The 27,670-nt window shown below is 25.1% G+C and overlaps 1 protein-coding gene across 5 annotated transcripts; it reads right to left on the bottom strand.

The window, feature by feature from the left end:
• Positions 1-799: 799 nt before the first annotated feature.
• On the bottom strand, positions 800-27,670 carry LOC141535790 (uncharacterized). Of its 5 annotated transcripts, XM_074255907.1 has the most exons (11): positions 27,515-27,667; positions 26,693-26,764; positions 24,273-24,374; positions 7,354-7,614; positions 5,846-5,911; positions 4,409-4,589; positions 2,675-2,809; positions 2,400-2,551; positions 1,648-2,020; positions 1,344-1,533; positions 800-1,215 (listed from the first exon to the last, which is right to left on the bottom strand). In XM_074255907.1, the coding sequence occupies exons 2-11, from the start codon at positions 26,710-26,712 to the stop codon at positions 1,058-1,060; spliced, it is 1,638 nt and encodes a 545-aa protein (XP_074112008.1). In that variant the 5' UTR covers positions 26,713-26,764; positions 27,515-27,667; the 3' UTR covers positions 800-1,057. The 5 variants fall into 5 exon arrangements, with proteins under 5 accessions (XP_074112008.1, XP_074112034.1, XP_074112024.1 ...); XM_074255933.1 differs by lacking the exon at positions 26,693-26,764 and having other exon boundaries at positions 27,515-27,670; XM_074255923.1 differs by lacking the exon at positions 5,846-5,911 and having other exon boundaries at positions 27,515-27,666.

Raw genomic sequence — 27,670 nt, 5'->3', positions numbered from 1 at the left:
TTTCCTCATTTTTTTAATTCCCATAAGAATAACATGGGAAAAATTTTTTTTGCTTCTTCTGATTTTTGTACCGTTTAAACGACTGATTGAGTTATAAATCTTCTTATCTTCATAAAGAATTGATAACTCTACAAAAAAGGTCTGGTAAAATCGCTTGAAATTGTAAAAAACATCTTTTTTCTTATTATCCATCACTACTTTCTTAACTTGTTATTTTTTTTTTTTTTTAAAGATGGAACGGTAAAAAAATTTTCAATAAAAATTTGAAGTTACAAAAACTTTATCATTAAATATCTTAATGACAAAATTTTTATTAATTAATAAAAATATATATATATATATATATATATATATATATATATATATATATATATATATATATATATATATATATATATATATATCAGAGTGTATTTATTTAAAATTTTTTAGGATCATAAAATTTACTTGGAGCTGGTGTACTTAATGACACCTTGTAGATGTAAATAGCGCAACTTTTCTTCTTCTTCTTCTTCTTCTTCTTCTTCTTGCTGTTATTTTTGTCAGACAGTGATGTTTTTACAGATTTTTTCACTAGTCTTTAGTGACATGATGATGATTGATAATGATTAATTAGCAAGATAATTAAATTATAGCAATAACGATCATTGGTAGCTGGAGAGTGACTGGTTTTTTTAACTTATAATTTACTAGATATTTTTTTATAAATTAAATTAATTTTATTAAATAACTTGTTTAAAAATATTCGATATTTAATCTAAATAATTATTCGCTTACAAATATAAAAAATATTTATCAATTTTACGGTTAAATAAATGTTACTATTATTTAATTACTGAACAATAGCAGATAATGGAATGCTTTACACTACGCATCTATCGGTATGTATTATATTACATAAATGCGACATAAATTAAATAACAGTCAACAAAAAAATTAATTAATAATAATAATAAGAGTAACATTAATGGTAATAGTAATATTAAGCTTAAGCTTAAGAAAAAAATATATTAAATCAACCCGTATTAAATAATTATTACAGTAATAATACATTTTATCAAATACTTTTAATAGGCTTAAGAACATTTTCAGTAAACTGTCCAACAATATTTCCTCGAGGGTAATAACAAGCGACGACAATGCAATTACCGTCTTTTTTAACCATTGCAATTCCCATTTCTTGTGTGCTCTTCCAAACTATTTGTGTAAAGTGACCTTTAAAATAAATAATAATAATTATTAGTATTATTTTAACAAGTAATAAATTTTAATTATTACTTCAACTTTTTTTTTAATAAAAAATAGTTTATTAATAATATTTATAAAAAATAAGTAAAACTTACATGTATTTAAAATTTTTGGCTCAATACCAAATTTATGTTCTTTACGTTCGGAATACCATTTAGCAACAACTTCACGTGCTGAGACAATATTATTGGGATCGGAACATTGAACGGAATATATATTTTCGCCATACGGTGATGATGATTGCGGTATTAATTTACTTGAGTTCAATAACTTATTAGCCCATGCCTAAAATAATAATTACAATTTATTAATATTTATTATACACTAAAAAAAATAATAATAATTTTTTAGAAAACGTTATATTATTATTATTGTTTAAATAAAAAATTAAAAATTTACCTTGGCAGCAGCACTCAATTCATCATTAAGAATAAGCTCTGGAGAATGATGACGTCGTCTGTATTCATTATGAACTGCAAGAGCCTCTTTCTGCCAAGCATGCTGATCGAGCGTCTTGGAGCTGATTTTCAACCTAGCGATGAAGCGGGACGGCGAGGAAGTACTTTCGACCGGCGGGAGTACGTTTTCCATAAAGCTGCCCAGAAAATTACCAGCTGGGTTGTAATTACACACGACATAAACTTCACCATTACGATTGCGGGCCATTCCTACGCCCAACTCGGTGCTGCTGCGCCAAACTATTTGGGTGAAATGACCGGTCTTTAGGGTCGTTGGTTCTCTGTTGTACTGATGTTGAGTTTCTTCGACATACCTATCAAATAAATATTATTCATATTAATTTTAATTTAAAATTTATCGAAATAATTTAAAAATAAAATTATTTTTTGGAGTCAGTTAAATTTCTTCAAGCTAAAAATTTTTTTGGACTTAGAAAAAATTTTTTTTTCAAATTTGAAATTAACTTTGATAAAAATTTTTTGGAATTTGAAATGTGTGATAATTTTTTTATTTAATAAAAAAATTTTTTCATCATTTCTATGCATTTAAAGTAAAAATACATTGTTTCTCGAAAAAAATTTTTTTTTGTATTTCTGCACGTTTTTGGCATAACTACGTGGATTCCCGAAAAAAATTTTTTGGAGGGCGTTTCTTTACAAATAAAATAAAATAAAATAAAATAATTTACTCACCAATCATTAACAGGCTCATCACCGTTGACAATTGTTTTAGGATTTGAACTCCACATACAGTAAAGATTCTCGCCATATTCAATATTTGCACGATGTTCTAATCTACCTTTTGTAGCTAAAATATTTGCCCAGTCTTGACTTGTTTTGCAAAGCTGTTGAAATATTTATTTATAAATTAATTAATATTACATTATACTATTGAAATGTTAATTTTAATTAATTATTAACTCAAATTTTTCTCAATTAATTAATACAAATATTAAACTAAAAATTACCTGTTTGTTGAGTCGCAATGCAGGAACGCCATGGCGGTTACGATAATAATTGTGAGTCTCCAAACAAAGATTGATGAATTCCTTGTCAGGTCCAAATCTACGCACAGATGGTTTACGCGTGTCAGTCTTTGTTATCTACAACAACATACGTACTAATTAAACTTTTTCTGCATACGCAATTTTGAAAAAAAAAAAAAAAAATATTGTTTTACCAAATGAATCATAGCGGATAATTTTTAAAGTAACACAATAATTAAACTTAAGACTTATTTTACATGTAAAAATGAACTCACCCGCAGCAATTCCCCATTATATAACGATCGATTATTATTTTAACTTTAAATATTTATTATTCGACTTAATTATCAATAAATTTATTTTATAAGAGTATCTGACGGTTTTATTACTTGTTTTTTTATAAATGACAATCAAAACAAGTGAGTTTTTAAAATAATAATGATTATTTTTTTACACGGAAAACATTTGTTTTTTTTTCTCAGTTCATTTTTTCAACTTTTAATAATTTATTTGCTCGTATACGAATTTTTTTTTTCTTTGAATATTTAAATTAAGAGGTTAATTAAATTTTATAACATCTCTAAAATATTGTCCTAAAGTTTCAAATCGATCCAAACGATCCAAATCGATAAAAACAAGATTACACTGGATATCATCACAGATTTTACTGAGTAAAAAACATTTTCAGACAGTAGCTAGTATAATTCAGATTATGATGAGTATAATCCAGATATCACCCAGTATAATCTGGATTGCAATGAGTATAATCCAGATATCACGCAGTATAATCTTGATTTTTTTAACTACTATCTGAAAATTTTTTTCACCACAGATATCACTGAGTATAATCTGGGATGATATTCAGTGTCATCTTGTTCATTCCGTATATCTTTAAGACAGTAAAAAGTTTGAATAAAATATTTCATTTTTTCTATTAAAAAAAAATTTTTGAAAATAGGCCATTTTTCCCAGAGGAAACCCATTTATTCCTTTAATATAAAAATTTGTAAATTTAATTTTATTAAAATTTTTTTTACTAAAAAATTTATTTAAAACGTATTTTTTTATTTGAAATTCAGTGAGAAAAAAATTAAATTATTATATTACCTATCCATTTCATTTATTGAGAACAAGTGGCAAGTCATTGCTCAAAACTGACTAAACATTTACTGTGACGAATAAAAAAAAAAATTTAATATAAACTTATTACGAACTTTCTTTAACAATATACATCCATTATCCATACATTACCTGCACAGTTAATTTTTATAGCCGGCCATTGCGCTTAATGATTAATTAACAATAAAAAGTTTAATAAAAAAAAAATGAACTGATGATTTATAATCGGTCCGTTAAGCTTAACTAACATTAAATATTACAAAAAGATCTAATATAATATAATTTCATCAACCGAGAACAAAACATGTCGTCTCGTTCTCATTCCCTTTAATTTCCTCTTCCTCTCAAATCGACTTAAATATTTTCTCCTACGAATCTTAAACTTAAATAATACCCAACTTTCCATCGGCGTTTTCTCGTTGTTAGTTAATTTAACGCTTTGTTGTACTTTACATTCATCTGATTCAATAACTCGAGCTTTATAATTATAATTTTAATCGTAACATCTTCTCATCTCAGAGCAGAGCTCCATAACTTAGTTTTATTCCTGTAATAAAAAAATATATTAATAAAAAACAGAAGAAAATTATTATTTACCGGCGTTGTAGAGTAACGAGCGGAGTCTGGAGACGCAGATGATGACCTAGCACTACTGCATGACATTCCATCGCTGCCAAGACTCCCGTGGAAACTACCGTGCAGTGAACTAGATAGTGGACCAGGAGAAGCTGGAGACGCTGTCAATGGTGACTTGGATCTCACTGAGTCAGCCCGTGATCTAAAAATAAAATCCATTGTTATTAATGTTTGTTATTTGTTCATTTTTTTTTTTTTTTTTTTTTTTTTTTTTTGTAATTTTTGTGCGCATTTGAATTAATGAGTCGGCATGATTAGCTGGAAAAAAAATTTATCAATTGCAAATAAAATTATGATTATGTGTTAAATCTACACTGTAAAAATTTTGAGGGAATTTTTTTCCATCAATCGAAATTAATTTGAATTTTTTTTTCTATAATTAAATTTTGCTGAAGTCAATTTTAAATTTTAAATTTGAAAGAAATTTAAAATTGAAAGAATTTTTATAAAAATTATTTTGTGTGATAAATCCTGAAGTAAAAAGTAAAAATTAAAAAATTAACATTTTCACATTTAATTAAATAAAATTATTTTAATTTTACTGACATTAATTAACAAATAAATAAGCATAGAAAAAATTAAAAAAAAAAATTTTTTAATTTTTAAAGATTTAAAAAATGTATTTTTTATATTAATCTAAATAAAATTATTAGGTAATTATTTACAAGTGGGGTCAACGATTGTAATTTTCATTTTTTTAAACCAAATTTTTATTTGATTTTATTGATTTTTTTTTTTTTTTTGAAAAATGCATAAAAAAATGAACAATTAAAAAAAAAAGTTGATTATTACAATTTTAACAAATTTTACAAATTTTCAAAAAATTTATGAGTTTCTTAGAAAATTTATTCATGTAATTTCCAATAAAAAATATATAAAAAAAAAATAAGATAGAAATTTTATTTTAAGAGCTAAAATTTTTTCCAACTTTGAAAAGTAAAAAATCTATCGAAATCTTTATTTCTTTCTTTCACAATTTTTTTTATCATAAATGCGCCGTAAAAACAAGCAGAATAAAAAAAAATTTGAACATGTTAATTTTTCATCTAATTATGGCCCACTCGTAAATAATTGCCAATTATTATATTTTAATTTTCAAAAGAATTATTTTTAATAAAAAAAGAATTTACTCAGGAGTTTTTTTAATTACTAAAAAATAATCCATCCAAATTTTTTACAGTCTAATCAATGTACAAGTACACCAAGTCTAAAGTTCAGAGCCTAGTCTAGAGTTTGATGTTGAGAGTAATGATTAATTAAAATAAAAAAATTACTAAATAAAAAATAAATGTAAAATACAAGTACAAACATACAATAATAATAATGTATAAAGAGACAGAGACGAGCGTGAAGATGATGTCGATTGTTGACTAAAAAATCAGCTTTAATACAGTGTACCTTTCAATTTGATCGACAAACGCAACAGCCTTCTTTTTGGTCCTGTTTACATTCAGTGATGGCATACTACAAAATTGTATTTTACGGTGTACTCAACTGTATTTCTTTGCATTAGAACAAACCTACAAACTAACGACATTATTGTTTGTTATTAACCCGAGTCGGGTGATACTTTTGCAAAAAACTATTTAATATCAATTTAAATACTCATTGCTGATTATTGATTAATTTAAACTATTTTCAATTACTAGAACTAGAACTGACAATTACTAAGGCTAAAACTACGCTACTTAATTTTAAAATACTAAGTCTACATACATTCGAAAGTAATAATTAATAATTATGAATTATGTTTTGAGTTATTATTGTTATTGTTTATTAATTTAATTATGTTGATGCTTGGAGTGTATTGTAGGTTCAAGAAGGAAAGTAAACATTTTTTTTAGTGTAATGACTGCTGTCGGACGACAAATGTAACGGAGCGTAACAAAACTGAGATTGGCTTCCGTAGTATCATTAAGAAAAATAGTGTCACCCTTTAAGAGATTGCGAGGTATTTTTTTTTTTTTCAAGTTTTTTTAGGTGTAAGGAAGTCACTGGTGTTAAAAAAATTTATGGAGAAAATTTTAACAGAAATGTTTAGTTGATATGATAAATTTTTTTTTTTTTACGCTCATTAAAAAGCATAAAAAAAATTCGAAATTCTATTACTTTATTACTTCAAAAAAATTTTTTTTAATATTCTCATGGAAAAATTAAGGAATATTAAAAAGATTTTTCAGAATTTCAAACTATAAATGATCCATATAAAAATAACAAAAATATTTATATTTTTCACATTTATTAGGAAATAAAATATTAATGTAATAAAAAAAAAAGAAGTAATTTTTTATAAAAATATATTGGCAATTTATTTATTCCCTGAAGATAATTGTAATTTTTTAATACTATCACAATAAATTTATTAAAAAAATTTTGCATTCTTATAAATTAACATTTATAAGTATGGTTTAAATTAATAATTTTATTTCGTTAACTAAAATTCCGCAGGTATGATTATTTATTTTAAAAATCAGTGAGCCGTCTCAATTTTCCAAAAAAAATGTTTTTTTTTTTTTTTTAAGCTAAAAATTCTATCCCAAGCTAAAAAAATTTTTTTTGCTCCATCCTACTGTGCATAAATTGTAAATTTTTATCATTGGCTCGATTTTTAATTTTACATATATTTGTATAATAAAATATTAATAAATTAAAAAAAATTTCAACAGTGTAAAGTTCATGGTTCAAAAAAAGAGCTCTTGTATTTTGGCAAATTTTTTTTCAACTCAGTGACTCCCTACTGTATATAAATATATATAAAAAAAAAAAGAAAACCATTGTATAATAATTTATAAATAATAAACAATAATCATTAATATAAATCAGACTCTGTTAGTTAATTAGTAAATAAAAAAAGTTAGAATATGTAAAGAATAATTACATATGTGTTACCAAATAATATATCTTACCTACTAGACTTGGGTGTAACAATATCCCTAGTTTCCGAAGTATATTTTCTTTCAGCTCGTCCACCGTTGAATAACTCAACAGTCTCACGTGTTACAGTCTCGAGAAGAGGCTCGCCACCTCTGCGACCTTTGCTAAAGGTCCTCTGGTCAGTCTTCCGGACCATCACCACTCGCGACAACGGTTGATTGAAATCATGACCGTGCATTGTCGGCGGTATCATCGCTAGTGACTGCGATAGCGGCCCTCCCACCCTTGGGGACCTAAAAAAAAATATTATTATCAGCACACACTTTTTACTAAACAAATTAAAACACTTTGCAGTAAATGAAATATACCAATTATTAATTTATAAGAGTATTTCATAAATACAATGTTTATTTAATCTCATAAATCGCGGAATCATTTCCTAGATTGCGTATTCAATTACTCAACTTTATTTTATAACTTGTACTTTTATAAATATCAATCATTTCACATTTAAATTCATTGTATTTTTTTTTTTTTTATTTAATAATAATAACAATGGTAGTTGTTATTTATACATAGAGTTGAAAATATTATTTAAATCTCAACAAGACTAAGCCTGCGACAGGACAACAAGCGTCATGTCTGCAAGAACAGAGTTAACTGATTGCAGGACTCAACATCGCGGGAGAATGTTCTTCTGGTTGGTAGAGAAGTGGCCAATTAGCCGTTACTCTAAGTATATATTTATATATATACATATATATATATATATATATATATATATATATATATATATATATATATATATATATATATATATATATATATATATATATATATATATATATATATATATATTTATAAACCATATAACTAAGACTTTCATTACACGCCAATTTTTACTAAATAAATAAATTATTTATTATATATATACATTTTTTTTTTTCATTATTTTCTAAGTGAAAAACGCATTTTGTAATTTAGCAATTTATTAGAAAATATATTTTCTCTAAAAATTAATTTATTATTATTATTATTATTATTATTATTTAAGTAGAAAAATTATTCAACTGAGAAATTTTTTTTTGGTTGTAAATTTTAATTGATTCAAAAATTTTTCGTTTTGATAAAAAATTATCAAGATCTTTGAAATGATTTTCTTAGTTCAGGATTTTTTTTTTTTGAATCAAGTAAATTTTTTTATAGTATATTATTATTATTAATTTATTAAAAAGAATTTTTATTATTTTTAAGCCAACTTTACTCAATTTTATTTATTAATTATTTTACCACAATATAATAATTAAAAAATTTTTTTATTTTAAGACAATTTTTATTGGGATTATTTAAAGATGTAATTTTTTACTCAGTGGAACTTTTTTCGGTAACCGAAAAAATAATTCGGAACGCTCACGGATACCGGAGAATTAATGCTCATACCGACAATATTGTGGTGAAGTAATTAATCGATAAAAAAATTGAATAGTCTCCATCGAGCGGATCGGGTAAATTGACTTAAAAAAAATAAAAATTCTCTGTAAAAAGTAAAATAATCGATTTTTGAAATATATTTCAAACATTATTATTAATCTTAAAAAGAAATTTTAATTTCTGTTGACAATAAAATAATTTATTCTAATTATTAAACATAACAATTGTTATGAAAAAAATATTTAAAAAATTCCACTGATAATTCTTTAAAATTTCTACAAATAAAAATAGTATATTACACACCGAGGGAAGTAAAGTAAGAAATGTCTCAGATCACATGTAATTGTTGGCCGAGGCGAAGCCGAGGTCAACAAACATGTGATCTGAGGCTTTCTTATTTACTTCCCGAGGAGTGTATACTATTTTTTTCCCTGACGAAGGTGTAAAGCGGAAACTTTGTTTAGCGCAGCGGGGCTAAAGTTGACGCTTTACACCCGGAGGGGAAAAAACTCATTTTTAAAAATTTTTTTGATAATCCAAATATCAAAACAAACCATAAAAAATGTCAACTGGTTTCATTATCATCAGATTTAATGGACTAGACCCTGAATTTACAGCTTTGAGACGAAAGCAATAAATGACTAATTTATTCGACTAACAAATTAATGTAAAAAATTTTTGACATTGAAAAATTTACTTTCTCAGTATTTATTTTTAACTCATTAAATTATTTTGATCTAAAAAATAAATAAAAAATAAATTGACTTTCTTTTCAATAATTATTTCCGAAGTTGAGTAATTATGTGCTAGAATTTTCTCAAGATTTATCAATCAAAAGTTAAAAAGAATCAAGACTCTTCAATAAAAAAATTTTGTATCCAAGTAAAAAAATATTTAATTTAAAAATTAAAACAAATATTTGTCCTTAAATTACTTAATCTTAATATAATTATTTTTAATCAGAGAAAATTCTTGACATGATTAATATTTCAGTAAAGGACAATCTGTGGTTATATATGATATAAATATATGTATATATAGGGATTAATGTAATGTAATGTAATGTAACGATAGTAACAAGTTCGTGAGCGGCTGAGTGAGTACCGCTATTCCGGTTGACCGGGATCAGTGCTCTGGAACACAAGTTAAGCGGCATCTTCAACACAACTCTTCCCTACATACACACGGAAAAAATAAAGAAAAAAAAAAAAGAGAATGGGTTAAATGTAAGAGTAAAAATAAAAATCAAATTTCTCCATCTTCATCTCATATTCCTAAATATATAGATATAAATATATAAATATAAGACACGTGTGCGCTCACGTGCTGACACTACTTGATAGCCGGTTTTATACGCACGTGCTTACATTAGCTCTTTACGTGTATCACTACGGCCAATTATCCGCGAAGTTATTTAACTTACTATCTTACTTATCTACTCCACATCTTACGTCTAGTTATTTTAGTCTTTATTCATTTTCACAGTAAAAATAAAAATAATAAAAAAAAGGCCATTCGGCAGCCGAAATGGAAGTAGATTTCATATTTCAATAAAAATAATAAGTTTAAAGAGTTTTAAAATTTCAGTAATTTCAAGAAAAAAAAAAAACTAATGCAATAGCAAATTTCATAAAAAGATAGCAGATTTAATTGTAATTTTTATTTGACACGTACAACAAAATATGAAAATTAAAGCTCATTTAAAGAGCTTTTAGATACACAAAAAAAAAAGGTTTTTTTGAGTCAAGAAAATATTTTTCTCCTTAATTATTTTCTTGAGCGAAATAAAATTTTTTTTTTGACACAAGAAATTTCACTTATTCCAAAAAAATTAACTCAAGAAAATCGAGAAAATTAAGTCAAAAAAATCATGTTGTTTTGAGAAAATTCAGCCTCTTGCTCCAAAAAATTAAATGATAGAAGTAAATTTTCGTTAATATTTTTATTGATAATATTGAATTATTTTTTTTTTTATTCAATATGCATAATTGCACGCTAAAATAATATAAAACGGGTATCAAACATTCAAGAGAAAAATTTTCTCAAGGATTTAAATTGAAAAAAAAATTTTTTTATAAATTAACTATAAGAAATTTATTTTTATTATTATCTACAATCTTATCTTAGTATTAAAGATTTCTGTCAGTTATTCCAGCAACAGCTGCTAGTTTTTCAACGGTAATTAAAAATAAGCTTAGTAATGCCTGCTGACTTGCAGCTACAACTTAAAAATTTTTTAAAACACCAAGAATAAGATTCTGAAGATTTAATATCTTTATACTTTATAAGTTTTTAATCTATCTTTCATTAACTTTTTAATAGAATAATATTTTTTCTAATGAAAAAAAAAAAATATTTCTTGTATTTTATTATTATATAACTATTATTTAAGGATTTTGTCAATTTTAAACCCATGATGCGATCGAATTTTTTAAATAAAAAAAAATAAAATTTTTTAAAAATAAATTTTTATTTTTGTCTGCAACAATAAAATAAAAAAAGAGTAAATTTAAATTTGCCGGCTTATCGTAAATTAAGTGAAAGTTTAATACTTCGGAAGGATTGTAAAAAAAAAAAAAAAAAAACTATGAATTCACAAATAATAGTGTTTATAAATAAAACAACCGTTATTGTTATTATTATGCTTGTATAAAATATATACTGTGAGATAATTTATTAATTTACGTATTACTTGTAACATATTTTTTCTGCAAAAGTAAATATTACCGCATCTGCTTAAGAGAACGTAACATTATTATTGTTATGTACTATACAATATGTTTCACATTCTTTTTACCGTTTATATAAAATTCAAAATACTCCGACGTCATTATAACATGAAACGTGAGTTTATGTTTTTTTTTTTTAAACTTAACTTAATAATTTCATACTTAAAATAATCTGCTTGGTAAAAAATAAATCCATTCTAATCCTGAATTAGAATTATAAAAGTAACTCAATTAAATAAATTTTGAATGACTATTGTAATTTAAATCCCGAGGCCATGAGATCACCGGGAACTCAAAATAAAAACTCGTAAAAAGTGACTAGTACGTACAATTGAAAAAACACAATAACACGCTGTACTTGCTCACGTTACGATTATCTTCGCATAGACAACACACTAAAGGATAATTATTATGTAAGAAACGATATGTCGCCGCTGACATTGAGCCTTGGGCCAGTGAACACAAGTATTCCTTATATTTATTATAACTATAATACACTGGTGTCACATGTGTGGTTAAATAAGAAATTTTTTGAGTTTAAAAAGAAATGTTGGGATTGTCATGAATTATTGATCATTTTCTTGAAAAAAATTATTTAAAGGTGCACACTGATAAAAGAATTTGTTTATATTTAATAACCTTTATTAATTATTAATAAATTATTTATTAAATGTTAATAAATATTTCTTAACAGTTAACAAATATTCATTAATTGTTAACAAGTGATTTATTAAGTACAATTTTAAGTAACTGTTAAGAAATATTTATTTAAAGGGCACAACTAGTGTGACAGTATAAAAAAAGGCGATTTTTAAGAATTAAAATTAAAAAAAAAATCCCGTATAAATTGTTTTAAAATTTTAAGAATATATAATTCCGGCCTTTTCCGTGGATAAAATCAAAAAAATAAAATTCTCGTTAAACTAGAAGATATTGTCCGTACAATGACCCACGGTCGAAAAAAAAATATCAAAAATTGACAAAATGACGGCGTTTTTAAAAAAAGTTTAATTTTATCCAAAATTTTGGTCGTTTTTGGCCTGCCAAAATTCAATTTTGGATCAGATCAAAAAAACTAAAGGGTCATCGTATGGAGAACTATATACAGAACATGCAGAAAAAAATTTTATAGTGAGCGGATCATTTGTCTTCGAGTAATCACTCCAGCAAATTTGAAAAATGCTATTTCAAGAAAAACGCGTTTAAAGATAAAATAATCCTTTCCTACTTGCCGAGCGGCTACTCCTTAAATGGCTGTGACTCAAAAACTATTTGAGATATCGATTTGAAATTTCAATATGTTATTTTCAAAGGAATAACTTATCGAAATGTGCAAAAAAAATTTTATGAAAATTTTAAAATAATTATCAAAATTAAATATGAATATAATTAAAAAAATTAATAATGTTGTCTTCCACAATTTAAAAATTTATTACTGATATTTTACTTCGATGATTTTTCAATCGATTATTTTGTTTTAAGAACAATAAAAATCAATTTAGACTGACAAATAAAAATGAGTTTTTACTAATTGTTAAATAACTATGATTTAAAATAATTCCAACCTAAATTTTTCTGTGCAAAAATTTCTCTTTAAATTCAGGCACACGCAAAGCATAATTCAACCTCATTTTCTCATTTCTATATTAACAACTATAAGATGAACTTTCTTTAAAACGGCTAAATAATTAATTATTTATGTATTGTGAATTTATATTAATGGATTTTTACCTTGACATAAAAAATTAATTTATTCCCGCGTATTTAAATAAAATTGATAGTAATGATGATGATTGAATGTTGAGCAGTGATTCAAAATTTGAAGGCAGTTTTATTTGTTTTTTAAAATTGTTTTAATAAACACCTGATGTATCAATAAGTAGCACTGATGTAAGTGCCTGTATATTGACGATGATTATTCTAATGACCGATAATTATTACTTATGTAACTAGGTATTGTAAGCGAGAGTATGATGCGATCAGCTGAACAATGCGCTTGAAATGATTGTAAGTAAGACAATTTATATTATAAAATATAAATAAAAATAATAACAACAACAATAAAAATTATACTCATTTATAAAAGAAAAAAAGAGTTAGTGTTTATTATTGTTTTTCTAAATTCATTTATTATTTAATATTTATTGTAGTAATAACAAAAGATGTTTATTTTTTTTTTGATCTCATAAATTTGAATTGTTATCTCGATATTTTTAGGCCAAAAAATAAAATATAATTATCGAATAGGTTTTAAATTGCTTTGAGGTTTTCGTTGTCTGCGTCTTTGTCTTCCGGACAAGACTTATTATTAAAACTCGAGACATTTTAAATAAAAAATAATTATGTGGTTTGTACGCATTTGTTTTCCGACGCCTCTGTTATGAATATGATGGATGTTTTTGAGATCGTGGGACTTTTGATTCTCATCACTCAATAATAGGTTACTTAATTAAAGGTTTCAAATTTTTAAATTTAATTAATAATAATAATAATAATAATAATAATAATAATAATAATAATAATAATAATAATAATAATCGACTTTGCTACTTAAGGTGACAATTTTTTTTTTTATTTTCTGAATAACTTATTTTTGTTTGCATTACCGTAAATAATGTTTTGATAACACCGGTCGTATTTTGTAGAAATAATATAAGTCAAACGTGTCATTTTTTTTAAAAAGAAATTATTGAAATAAATTTAAGCGAGAATTTTTTGAATGATTAATTGAAGCAATAATGAGAAAAATATTTTTGTTTGTACTAAGTTTTATCAGATGCAAACATTTAGTATTTAGTTATTTATAACAATGATGTACTGAGCGTATAATCATTAATTTATGACTTAATTAGTGTTACTATTAAGATAAATGTATCTAGTTTGATTTAAATGACTTTTTTAAATAGTAATAAGCTTTTTTCATGGTCATGTCGTGGTATCTAATCGAAAATATCTCAGTTTATTTAAAAATATATAATGTTTTTTTAGATGTTTGTAAAATAAGATTAATTTAATGACTAATAGGTAAAATGAAGTTTCCTTGTGATTTTGGATGTTAATTGTCAATAAAATTGTAATTAAAATAATATTAAAAACATGTAAAATGATAAAAAAACCTTCGACTAAAATTATTCTTTAAAAATTATTTTTTTTAAGCCAAAAAAAAATTTTCCAAATTATTTTTTGATTCAGGAATTTTTTTTTTCAATCGATTATTTTATTGCAGTTAAATTATGACTCAAAAAGCCCAGAAAGTTCATGAATTCCTCATCAGTGATCGATTATCAAGCAAACAAACAGAAAATACATAAACATAATTATACATTTTTATATCCTGACGGTTTTATCGACCATAGAGGTCATACAGGCGCAATATTAACGTAAAGTGAATGCTCAGACTGTTAATTCTAGTATAAAGTAGAAATACCGGAGGTCAAGTTCAAGGGTTTCACGGCGTTAATAATTACATAACACTGTCACTATAATTTTAAAAATCCCGATGATTTAATCCTTTTCCTCCGTACGACTTAAAAAATTGTTTTTCACTTTCGTGGCCTTTAAAAACAATGACTTCTGAAAATACGTTTAAAAAAGCCGCATTATATGTTTAATAAAAAATCAACACCATAGAGCATTCTTAAGATAATTTTAGAGTCTTTGATTAAGTTGTGCGGTTATGAATTTAAATTAACACACATGTCGTCATACCCATCGCCCGTATCGATCCCAGATGCGCGTACATGCACGCGGTAATGTTAATCCATATTGTAAATTTTATTTTAACATTACGAAACGCAAATACAAATAGAGTTGTGCAATATATATATATATATATCGAGTGTGTCAACCTGGAAATTTGATTCTCACGAGGATCCAATATTTATCAACGATAACCATCAATTACAAATTTATAAATTATACATATGCTGAGTTGTGTACTTAGCAATTTATTTTTTATTTTTATGACCTGAAATTTTTTATCAACGATACTGCAGACTTAATAAATTATATTATTTATTACTTTTAAATTGTAGCATAGCTAATAATATATTCTAAAACAATGATTTGGGAGAATTTATTTATAAGTAGACGTCTAATCAAATAGCATTTATCATTAATTCGATCAATAACCATAATCTATAATCCGTCATAAATTATTAAACATCAATAACTTGATCTATCAAATAAAACAGTAAAAAATTAATTATACTTCTTTATGTTTACTTGATCTATTTTTTTCTTTACTAATCTCCTGTCTATCAAATTTGATATTTTTTATGATTTTTAATTAGTTTTTTATCAAATTCAAATTGTTTTTAATTAAGATAATTAGTAATCTTTTATTGGTAATGTTAATCAATTTTTTACGCACTTAAAATTTTTTTAATTTCATACAATTCATGTGAAATCTTTTTTTTGTGTTTAATTTCTTGTAAAAATACAAATTTCATTATTTTTTATTAAATTATTGTAAATTTATGATTAATGCCATTTTTTGTAAAAAAAAAAATTTTTCAGCTTGAAATTCATTTTTTTTTAATAATTTTTTTTTTCTATTATAAAGCTATTATCAATTATGACGTCATAAAATATTTTTTTCTGAGAAATAAAATTATAAAATTATTAAGCAAGCAAATTTTGTTCATAAAAAAAATTCTCACCCAGATAAGAATTTTTTTAGCTAAAAAATTTGTCAAAGGGAACTATTTAAATTTATTGATTTTTAGACAAGACAATACACCAATATTTGTCTTTATTATTATTATAAATAATAATCAGAACAATTTTATAAATTTAATAAAAGTTTCTTTTAAATAAAAATTAATTTTTCCGCAAACTAAAAAAATTTGTTTACCCCAACAAACCAAATTAAATGAAAAATGTTCCTTAAGAATTATCCAACCCAGATTTTTTCCTGAAAATTTTCCCACATAAAAACTCAAGTCCCATTCCATAAAATTTAAAATAAATCTTCCAATCCGGAAAAGAAAAAACAATAAAAAATTACCTCACGGAATAGGACCTTCCCGGTTTGGAGGTCATCGCACCGTGACGATGCAGTAGACTCAACTTAAATCGATTATCTCGTGACGTCTTCTCCTTGATATAATTATTATATTTTATACACTGTTATTAGAATGACGCCTCGACATACATCCAAATAAACCTTTAAAATTCTATGCGATACAGAAAAAGCTATATGTAAAATATCAATACCCGGCACGATAATACTCCACACGTGGACGATGTCTATAGCAAATAATTGCCCTAAAAAATCTCGACTAAACACGTGTCATTCTTCTCTAGCTCCACATACGACACTACAGCATTCCAGCGGAGTTCCAACTCCAGTTCTAGTGCTCCAGTTCTTGCAGACTCTAGATAACCAGATCAGAGATAACTTATCACTTCCGTCCGCTTCTAAGTGACTTTTCTTCCTCAACATAAATACTAAACGTCAATAAAAATTATTGTTCTTATTTTAAGTTCAATTACCCCCACAAATTATTTTCTAACATTAAACAATCTCTAATATTTTTCTTTGTCTATCTTTTGTTTATCGATACCGCGACACAGAAAAGGGCAAATGAAGCCTCGGAGACACTAAACGCCGACAACTCACGGCCATCGATGTCCATCCTCAAGATCGAGGTCGGGACATAAATCACTAACATCTTTAGCGTCACTTATTGCGAAAAAGTTAATTAATAATAATTATAGTAACAAATATTTCCTAATTAACATTTAATGTTTTTTAAATAAATGTCACATTTAATTTAATTTGTTTTTTGTTTATTATTATCACGACTAAATAATAATTAATAATTTTTACTTCCTTTGTGATTGCAAGTGTGCGAAGAATTTTAATCAACACATTTACATTTTTACTTTTAAATTTAAACACAAAAATTTATAATATTTATTAAAAAAATGTCTTAGACTTTGCACTACAATTATTATTTTGTAAAAAAAAGACACTTAGTTTATTTCACTAGTGAAATAATTTTTAGCAAAAATTTAGTAAGAAATTTTTTATTATTTTCTTTAATTTTAATTATTATTGGTAATGTTATTTAAGTAAGATAATTTAAATGGTTAATTGAGAAAAACTTAGACGTTATTCCGGCAATCGTCGATAGAGGAATGGAGTGTAGACGTGAGAGCCAGGCGCAAGTTGAGTGGTGAGTCTGCGATTCGTGAGTGGGAGTTGGAGCTTCGATCGAACAGAACAGAATGTTCCGAGGGTGGGTCGCGATGAGAGGGGACGGATATAGACGAAACAGGGGGCCATTCGGGTGTTTTTATACTGATGCATTTAGGGTGCAGTTTTCTTGCCTCGGTATTGCATTGGTTTTTAATTTACTTAAATTAAAAACTGAAAGACGATTTACACTTGTAAATCGTCTTTCAGTCAGCTGTTGAATTTATTTAAAATCCAAAAGAATTCTATGATTTTTTTTTCTAAGTAAATTAAAAAATTAAATTAATATTTTAATAATGAACAAAAATTTTTCGTTGATTTTTAATATTCATTTAAAGGGCTCCATTTTTTCCAGCCATAAAAAAACTAAAATTTAAACGGACTTAGACATAATTTATCTACAAGAAAATAAATTCTTGAGTAGAAAATATAATTTTATTTACGTAAAAAATATTTATAGAGACAAAAATTATTTTAAACGAAGTAGAATTTTTTTAGCAAATTTTGTCGCTTCAAAATTTTATTTAGGTCAAGACTATTTTGATCTTTATTTTTTTTTGCAGCTTGAAAATTTTAAAAATGCATACTTGTCTTGTTTTTTTATTAAAATTTAATAAATTTTAACTTTTAGAGTAACAAGTTATTTTTTTTCTTAAAAAACAAGAAAAATTAAAAAAAAGTGTTACATTGTGATTAAAAATTTTTAAATTTTTACGTTCAATCAAAAAACTCTAGAAAATTAATGTTTCAATTTTTTTTTACAGTCTGTTGAGAATTTATTGTTATTAATTATTAGTTATTGTTATTCATACGGTAAATTGTAGATTGAGTAACGTTATGGTTAATTATATTATTATGGGTTGGCTGAATGAAAAGTTATCCAATGTAGATTGTAAATAGAGTGAAAAATGAAATAGATCGAGCGAATTATTAAATTAAAATAAATATCGACAAGGTTATTTACATAAACTACGTACATTGATACTGTATTATCTATCACAGGTGTTGTTAGGTATATTAATATTCTTCCTGCCACCAAGGTGACTGATTTGAATTTTCCAAAGGCTTATCGCGTTGTTAAAGGTTGTGTAAACCTACTTTGATATTTGTTATACATTGTATGTTATTTAAATCTATTGAAATTAAATAAATTGTTTACTAACCACACAGTTAAGTAATGTTAACAATCTTTCTGAGGATTTTAATCATGTTTCTAAAGGTGTTGACGTTCACTGCTTTTGAAATTTTAATAATGAAACCTATTATTCATTTTTTGTGGGAATTCCGTTGATATTCTTTGTAAATATTCAAATTTTTTTTTAAGTTCTTAGAGTCTTAAAAATTATATTTTAAAAATCGTAATGATTTTTAAAATTTTAATTATTTTATTGAAATTTTACTAAAATTTTTGGTTTTTTGAATTTTTTAATTTTATTCTTAGAATTTTTTAAAAGACTCTAAATTGTTTTAGAATTTTTTTTTAATTAATTGGCTTGTAAAATTTTAATTACTATTATTTTCTTTTAATAATTTTTTCTTCGAAAATTTGTTGCAATTTTTACATTTAATCCCAAAATTTTTGTCAAATAATTTTATAAATTTACCCGACATTTAAATTTTTAATTAATGATTTTCTAATGAATATTTAAAAATGTTTCGGACTAAAATAGAACAATATTTTAATTTTTCCCAAAAATTAAACTATTTTTAAACCAAAACCAAAAATTCCTAAAATATTTTCTCTTAGAAAAAAAAAAGATCTTACAATTTTGAAACTGCATGGGACATTCGACCTAAGACCCAAGACGTAAATGATCCGCGAGCTGAACTAATTACATCTAGTAATAGATGAGCGTAAAGCGAGAAAAATAACCGGAGGAATGAAGAAGAAATACAAGTAATTAAAGAAAGTACGTGCATTCCAAGCATGTTCCAGACGCATAAATCCCTCACCAAGAGGATGACATACCTATCCGACGTGGTGATAAATATAAACTTTGCTCAAAATATGTCATGCGACATTTCACGTCCAAATTTCAAAGCTTCCGGCATTCTTTCAAATATTGTGATTGTATTTATTTATAAACAAAAATACTTTCAATTGAACAACCCATGTCACCTTCTGGTGCTATTCCTACTTAAAAGCTTGAGAAATAAATGGAGTTTGAGTTAGCATGTGTATTATGTCACCGAGTCGCGAGCTCAAGACTTCCGTTGAGGCTTCCGGCGATCGGAACGTAAACGAGAATAATACATTTTCTCCTATCTGTACGGCTACATGATTTAAGCATGATAATGTATTAGTACAAGTAACTATACTCGTACTTATCCCGTACAAATAGTGTGACTGAGTAAAGAATGAACGAGTACTCTGTTTACAGTACACCTGTGAACTAGTTGGTACGACCTGTCGAGTGTAAAACCGTGCCACCGTGCCGATACACTGCTTCAGATTCTAGTTATGACGACGCCTTCTATTCTCCTCTCCTCGTATTATATTTATATACATATACATTGTCATATATAACATTAATGTCTATACTACAGTCTATAGATACATTTTATATCTAACAGGTTAATCGATGCACCAGATCCCATTTTCTTCACACAAAAATATTTTCTTATTTTTGTCTTGGAAATAAAAATAAAAATTTTACCGTATTGATTTTTAACAGTAGATTATTATTATTATTATTATTATTATTATTTTATTATTATTTTTTATTACAAAAATCTTGAAACTTTTTTATTTATATTCTATATTATTAAAAGAATAAGCGAAATTTTGTGGTCAGTGTATGTATATGATAAAATGGCTTGTTATGATTAAATTTGGTATCGTTGGAAAAGTCTCGACCTGGAGTTATGCCTTTTCAATATTTCATATACTTTTCTAGAATACTTTATTTATTATGATAAGTTTTCGAAGTAGTTATAAATAGATTCGAATTTACCCATAAACAAAATTTGTTTATTTATTTATTTTTTTTTTTTTTTTTGTAAAAAGTGGCTATATGTCAAAATTTAATTTATATAATTAAGAGACTAAGAAAAATTTAGTAACGGGTATATCTTTATCAAAAATTGGGTTTGATATTTTTTAGTGATCAATTTTTAATGTCAAGTTTTTGGAGTTTTTAATAATTTTTTGGTTCTATAAATTTGTTTCGTCACATTTGTCCATTAAATTATTTTTAATTGATCCTGTGATAGCACTATTATTTTTAACATGTATTAAAAAATATCCAAATTATATACAATGTGATTATAAATATAAAAAAATCCTTCATAAAAAAAGCCCTTGTAAATTTTTTTTTTATCGTTGATCTTATAGACGGAATATTGATTTAAACAAAAATTGAAAAAATTTTACTGTACACGTAAATCAAAGGAGGGACAAATAAATGAATTAAAAAGGGATTATATGTGTAATAAAAATGATTAACCTTTAGTAATATCATCTGGGAACCTTTAACAGCATCACACATAACATATAACATAACACAGCATCTCGTACCAATATTATATATATATATAATATCGCGGTTTGAGTGTATGAAAGCTCGTACATAAATAACAACGAGGAATGTTATGTTTGTACTAAGTGCCTTCGTTGAGAGAAAGGATGGATGCATATACAAGTGTGCAGATGATTGTGTTGAAAGATAATTTATTCGTAGGTAAATTATTCTCTCAACGTATTTAACACTTAATATGTATGCAATAAATAAGATCCTATTTGTACTGTAACAATTATTTAAACTTTGTTTTATTATTAACAACTTTCTTCTATTTAAATAAATTATTTTTTGTTTTCTAGAGTAATTGTTATTAGACTGCCGTTATCGCGCAATTACAATCTAATTATACTATTTACTTTATGTTAAATAATTAATTACCTCGAGAAATTCTGATGATATTATTTCATTATTTAATTTATTTTTTCCATATTAATTGACCTAATTTTTTAGAATAATAAGTGTACCTTTGTTTTATTTGTTAAAATACCCATAAATTCATTGACCTCTTACTCTGCTTTCTTCAGTTTGTAGTTAATCGACAGGAGCCGCAATTCAAATTACGTAAACGGTTAGATTGATGATAGCGATAAAATACTTTCAAAAAATACCCGATTAAAAAGGTTCTTTTTATTTCTATAGATATGCACAATATTATCCCAGTCGATCGAATACTTTATGATTGAAGTTTGTGGGTGCGGTCACAAGAACACTGATAGGTCATGCCTATCCTTTAATCATTTTCTTCCCTATTGTTATTCTATCATATCGATTTGCTTATAATATAATTTATTCAAATTCAATTCAATTGTGATTTTATTTTTGTTAACTGATATTCCGTTCTTCTTGGGCGGAAATAGAAACTTATTAAATTTTTCCTCAAATAAAATTACTTTTATTAATTATCAATAACAAGAAATCCTTTTAAAAAAAATATTTCTACACAAACCTCAACAACAATCTAATGTCTTAATATTCAATTACAACTTTTTGCTCAAAGTTATTTTATTACTCCACAAAAAATACTATAACATTATTATTCCCTTGAGATGTAACCAGAAAAGAATGAGGTGAATTTTTTCCCATGTCCATAAAATGGACGTAAATTACAGTCGCGGTAATTTCAATTATTATTGAAATTACTAAAAAATTCCTCAACAAAGTTCTAAATTCTAAAAAAAAATTATTATCATTCGCGGTGAAAAATACCAGATATTAAAATAACAATCTTTGGTATAGAATTCAAAAAGACGCTGCATCGAGTGCGTAGCATACACAAAAAAATTTTGTATAGTAAGATAATGCATATGTGAGTAAATAATTAAAAGTGTATTTTTTAGATTAAAAATCGAAAATAAAATTTTGGATATTGATTATTTTTTTAATAATTTTTTTATCGTTTTACTAATTTTTTAAAAAAATTTATTGAAGCTTTTCTTAAAAAGTTTTTAAAAGAAAAATTTTATTTTTGTAATATATAGGCTCAAATTAATATTTTTAAAGATTTATTCTTTATCAAATTAATTTTTTTCAGTATAAAGATACAAAATAATTAAAAGGAATTGACTTGTAAAAATTATTTAATATAAAAAAATAATTAAAAAAAATACAAATTAATTTTTTATTTTGAAGAAGATATTTATGAGGCTCAAACAGTAATTTTTTTATGGCGATGAAGAGCAATAGTACTAGTACAGAGAAAGTGCATCATATCAAGTAAAGGCTACTCTAGTACGGATAATGGTGTAAAGTCTTCACTACGAGCCTAGGAATTACTGAAGCATAGATACAATAAATGTAGAGTCAATTTATCGGTCGATTCGATCGTACGCGTGAAATTAATAATCTCTTCTTACATTATATTAAGACTCAATAGCATTTACTAGCATGGATAGAGACTCAACTTTTATTTTTTATCACTACTACTATTACTATTAAAAGATTTATTCTATTTTTAAACTACAATTCAGTCAACGTCAGGTTTACTAGCCAGGTTTAGTCTTCCTGTTACGGTTGGACAAGATTGACCGTGATACTTGTATCAATCTATTGATCTTATATCGATACTAAGTAATTTGCAGAAATTTAAACCGGAAGTATTGGATATAAAAAGGAAAGAAAAAGTCTCTAGTGAATTGTAAACCGATTAGAGGAAATATTAGTGCGTTGCAAAACAATAAATCTTTATATGAATTTTATTTTACAGATAAGAAATGATAAACTTTTTAATAAAATGTAATTGCCAAAAAATATAACGATTTTTAATAGAAACAGGAAATTATTCTCACGAAGATTGGAATGCAGGCGGAAGCGGCAATACATGTTTAAATATATGTTCGATATTGAACGTCTACTATAAGAATAAATGTGTAAAATTAATGAGAAGATAATTTATAATCTGGTTTGAGGACTTAATCTCGAGAATTACCAGGCATGAAAGTAGTTTCTCGCGATAAACGTTATGCTGACAAAAGTAAACAAACAGCTTTTATTTTAAAAGTTAGGAAAGTTATTTTGTATGTGTATTTTGTATGCACGTCACTAAACACGGGAAAGTCGCCTGAGTAACTCTTAATTTTATTTAAGATTAATTCATTTTTAATGCCGCTTTTTAGCGCTAAATAATCTTGGAATTTTCTTTTAATTATTAATTAGCGGCCATCAAAAAAATCGTTTAGATATCGTGTTTTGTTATTAATTATTGCGAGCATGATAACCTTGCCTTGGACGGAGTGGATTTATAGTCGAAAGTTTACCAAGAAATCAAAATTAGTATGCGACAAAGCGCTTTAACAATATATATAGATTTTTTTTAGAGTTATTTTATGTGAATCAATTTTATTGTAAAGAAATTATCATTTATTTTCATTTGAATTTTTCTAAGGTCTTATTTTTTAGATTAATTATTTTTTTTTACGGTAATTATAATAATAAAATCAGCAGATAGCTTTTCTTAAATTTTTTATGGTCAAAAAAACAGTGAACAAGACCAAAAATATTTTTAAAAAAATTGTGATAGTTTTAAAAAAATTATTTTAAAAATCTTGAAAAAAAAAAAAAATAGTACTTACCCATCGAGATCCAGACTATTTAACTCAGCTGTAACGTCCATTAAATTTTCGACTGAATGGCTAAAATAAGTCGACCTTAAATATTCGATTTTTTCACCTGACCTGTAACAAATTAAATTATAAATTAAAATGAATTTTAAAAAAATTGTTTGATGAATTTTTAAACATTTAATTATATTGAAATTAATTAAAAAAAAAATAGCAATAACGTACTCCATGAAGCGGTTTAATTTAAAATCACCGTAAATTTCAATAAAATAATGAATTACACACCATTTAAGTCGTGTCTAATTTCGCTAAAATAAAACGCAAGTCATATCGAAATAACGATAAAAAGGTGTCGTTTAAAAGCAATTGTTTCCGATTAGCGTTAAAGTCGTACATAACTGTTTTAAAATATGCATGTAATGAAAGCATACGCATGTTTAAGTAGTTAGTGACCCTTAATTTAAAAAAGTTTTGTATTAGTATGTATGAATGTGTAATATAATGCGTGATGTGAAATAGAGCAGTGTTTCTAAAGTACGACCTTGTACGATATATTGAAACAATAACGTAATAATTTAAAACAACGTTTACTTGTCTGAAGAAATTAATGTCAAGCTGTAATTCACACAACAGATAAAGTAATTCTTCTGTAAATTAACCGAGAAATGGCTGGAAGATATCAAGCTTAGACCCGAGTCCGATACCGCTGTACCGAGTAGGATTGAATCTTTTAAATGAGAAACAAAATACGAAAACTATGAAGTAAGAATGAGAGGCAAGTTATTCAGAATCGTTTATTTTGCAGACATGACAAGACATCAACAGTCTGGATACTCGTAAAAGTTCATTGCACTTTCTTTATTGCTATAATGTATTTAATTAATGTAATTACCTATTTTATTAACTCAGTAATTTATTTTATTAAGAAAAAATTTTTATAAAATTATTATTTTTTTTAATCTAAAATTTTTAACTATTGAATTAATTGATGATTGAAAAATTTTGGAGGTAATTTTTTTTTTTTGTAAAATATGAATTTTAAAATTATTTTAGTTAAAAAATCATATAAAAGCATGTGCAATAAAGTAAAGGGTTTGTGGAGAACTTAGTTATGTTTTGATAGTTAAGCTGTAATGCGTGGAATAAACGAGTAAATAATAATTATTGTGGTTTTAAAGTTAAACTTTTAAAAGTTTTATTTTGTTAATACGAGGAAAAAACCGATAAATGTAATTGCACCGGTACTACCAAGCACGTAAAGTGTGCAATTTCAATGCAAGCTATTTCATTCGACGATGAGATTAGAGATATAGATGAGACAGTACGCAATTTGTTGGTGGGATTATTTTGTTATTGAGTTTATTCTATCTGGAGTGATATGAGAGACTAAGACAACTTTGTAAATATATGCAAGTCGTGAAAGTAATTTATATTGATGATAAGATTCATTCATAATTAAAAATTTTGTTATTTTTTACTTATCATCGGTAATTGTATAATAAATATTTAGTTTCTTCGGTAATATATTTATAGATTACTTTCTTCATTTTTTTTTTTTTTAATAAATTGTGAGCTTTGAAAATTTTTACACTCATCGAGACCTTTCATTTGAGTACCCACATGCATTTTGATATATTTTTCATATATACATATATATAATATATATAAATATATGAAAAATTGATGTGGGTACTCAAAAGAAAGCTCTTGATGAGTGAAGCATCGGGATCAGCTTATATCTTTAAAATCGTCAATATTTAACAAAGTACAGTGAAATTTAACAAAATTTACTATTTAATAAAGCAAAATTGTAATTTTTTATAGTTTACAAGTCACGGCAATCACATAGTGCAAGGTTGCAAGTTAAAATATAATTTTCTAATTTTTTTAAATAAAATAAATGTATATCAACGGAAATATTATTTTATATAGTTGTTAAAAAAAACTTGACGCTAAAAATTTATAAAAAAAATTAAAAATCCGTCATTAAATAAAGTTTAACAAGTTAACTTTTTTAATGAGTAAACTATCGAATTATAGATAAATTTTTTAATAAAAAATTTATTTTTACACGCAAAATATCTGAGAAATTAACTTGAAAAAAATTTTTCAATGAAATTTAAGCACATAAATTATTTAACAGAAATAAAACTTACTCGAGGTCTGACATTGTATTTAAATTAATGGAGTATGAATTAAAAAATAATTTATAACCACTTTTTAAAAATATACGCGAATAACGTAGTTTAACAAGACGTATGATGACAACTACAATTGTCAACGTACTGAAGAAATTATTCGTGAATTTTATCTACTAGGCACTTGTTGATTGGACAATAGACAATTGCTACGTGCACGTATGCTCTGTGACACATATAATTATTACGTAGTTATACGCTCTATTATAAAAACTCAAGTGTTATAGGCATTACCAGTTAATGCTTCCTGCCATTAGAACTGATATTTAATTTTTTTAATTGACTGATAAGCAGAATCTTGGATACCTGTAAAAAAATTAAAAAAAAAATAGTAACAAAAAAAAATTTTTAAGATTTTAAAATTCATTTAATTTGTCACATAGAACTTGAGAGAAATCTTTTAATGAATTATTTCTTTTTTTTTTTTTTTTTTTTTTAAGTAAAAAAAATTAAGTCAAGGTTTGATAAATATGTGTGAATAATAAATTATATAATGATAATAAATAAAAACATAATAAAGAATTTATCAAACTATTTTTTGACATCAATAAAAAGATAAAATTACTTTTCTTGTTATCTGTCACTTATATAAATAATAAAAATTATTAAAATTAATTTAGCAAATATTTGATTATTTTTATAATTTTTTTAACAAATAAATTATGACAAAAAAATTTGATATTTAAAAATTATAAAAAAAAATAAGTAAATGTACAATTTTTAAAAAATCGAAAAAAATTTTTTTTTGTTCAAGTTTATTTATTAAAAAAATTATTAAATGACTTCTAACTTAAATATCATTAAAAAATATGATGACAGTAAAATAAATTTTTTTTTAATTAAATTCTTTGAATTAGAAATGATACGTCTATTATATTGATAAGATTAATTGCGATAACTGATGATAATAATAAGTGATATTACTGAGTCATTTTTTTGAATCTCAAGTGACTGTTTATCGACGTTTCATTTTTTGTTCTCACAATTTTTAAGGGTAAAAAATTAAAAAAAAGTCAGTGATTATATTTATTTTATATTGTGTGTACATTTACTTACAATTTTAATCAGCATATGCCGAATTACCCCGTATTAACTCCCGATAAACTAATATTAGCGATAGGAATATGTTATTGAAAGGCCCGACACGCGTGTTTTGTATTTTTTGATAAGACTATTTTGTTTACATACTACTTCAATCACTCCACGTTCTAT

This window comes from Cotesia typhae, unplaced genomic scaffold (genome assembly GCF_013202065.1).
Source record: "Cotesia typhae breed Kobodo isofemale line unplaced genomic scaffold, CoteBio_Ctyphae contig_123, whole genome shotgun sequence".
Classification (NCBI taxonomy): domain Eukaryota; kingdom Metazoa; phylum Arthropoda; class Insecta; order Hymenoptera; family Braconidae; genus Cotesia; species Cotesia typhae.
This window is presented reverse-complemented; position numbering and strand designations above follow the sequence as displayed.

Coding starts and splice junctions, on each gene's coding strand:
- LOC141535790 (XM_074255907.1), bottom strand. CDS start 26,712: ATGGCAGGAAGCATTAACTG. Junction 2,021..2,399: donor GATGAGCCTGTTAATGATTG/GTGAGTAAATTA, acceptor TTTATTTGATAG/GTATGTCGAAGAAACTCAAC. Junction 1,534..1,647: donor AATTGAGTGCTGCTGCCAAG/GTAAATTTTTAA, acceptor TTATTATTTTAG/GCATGGGCTAATAAGTTATT.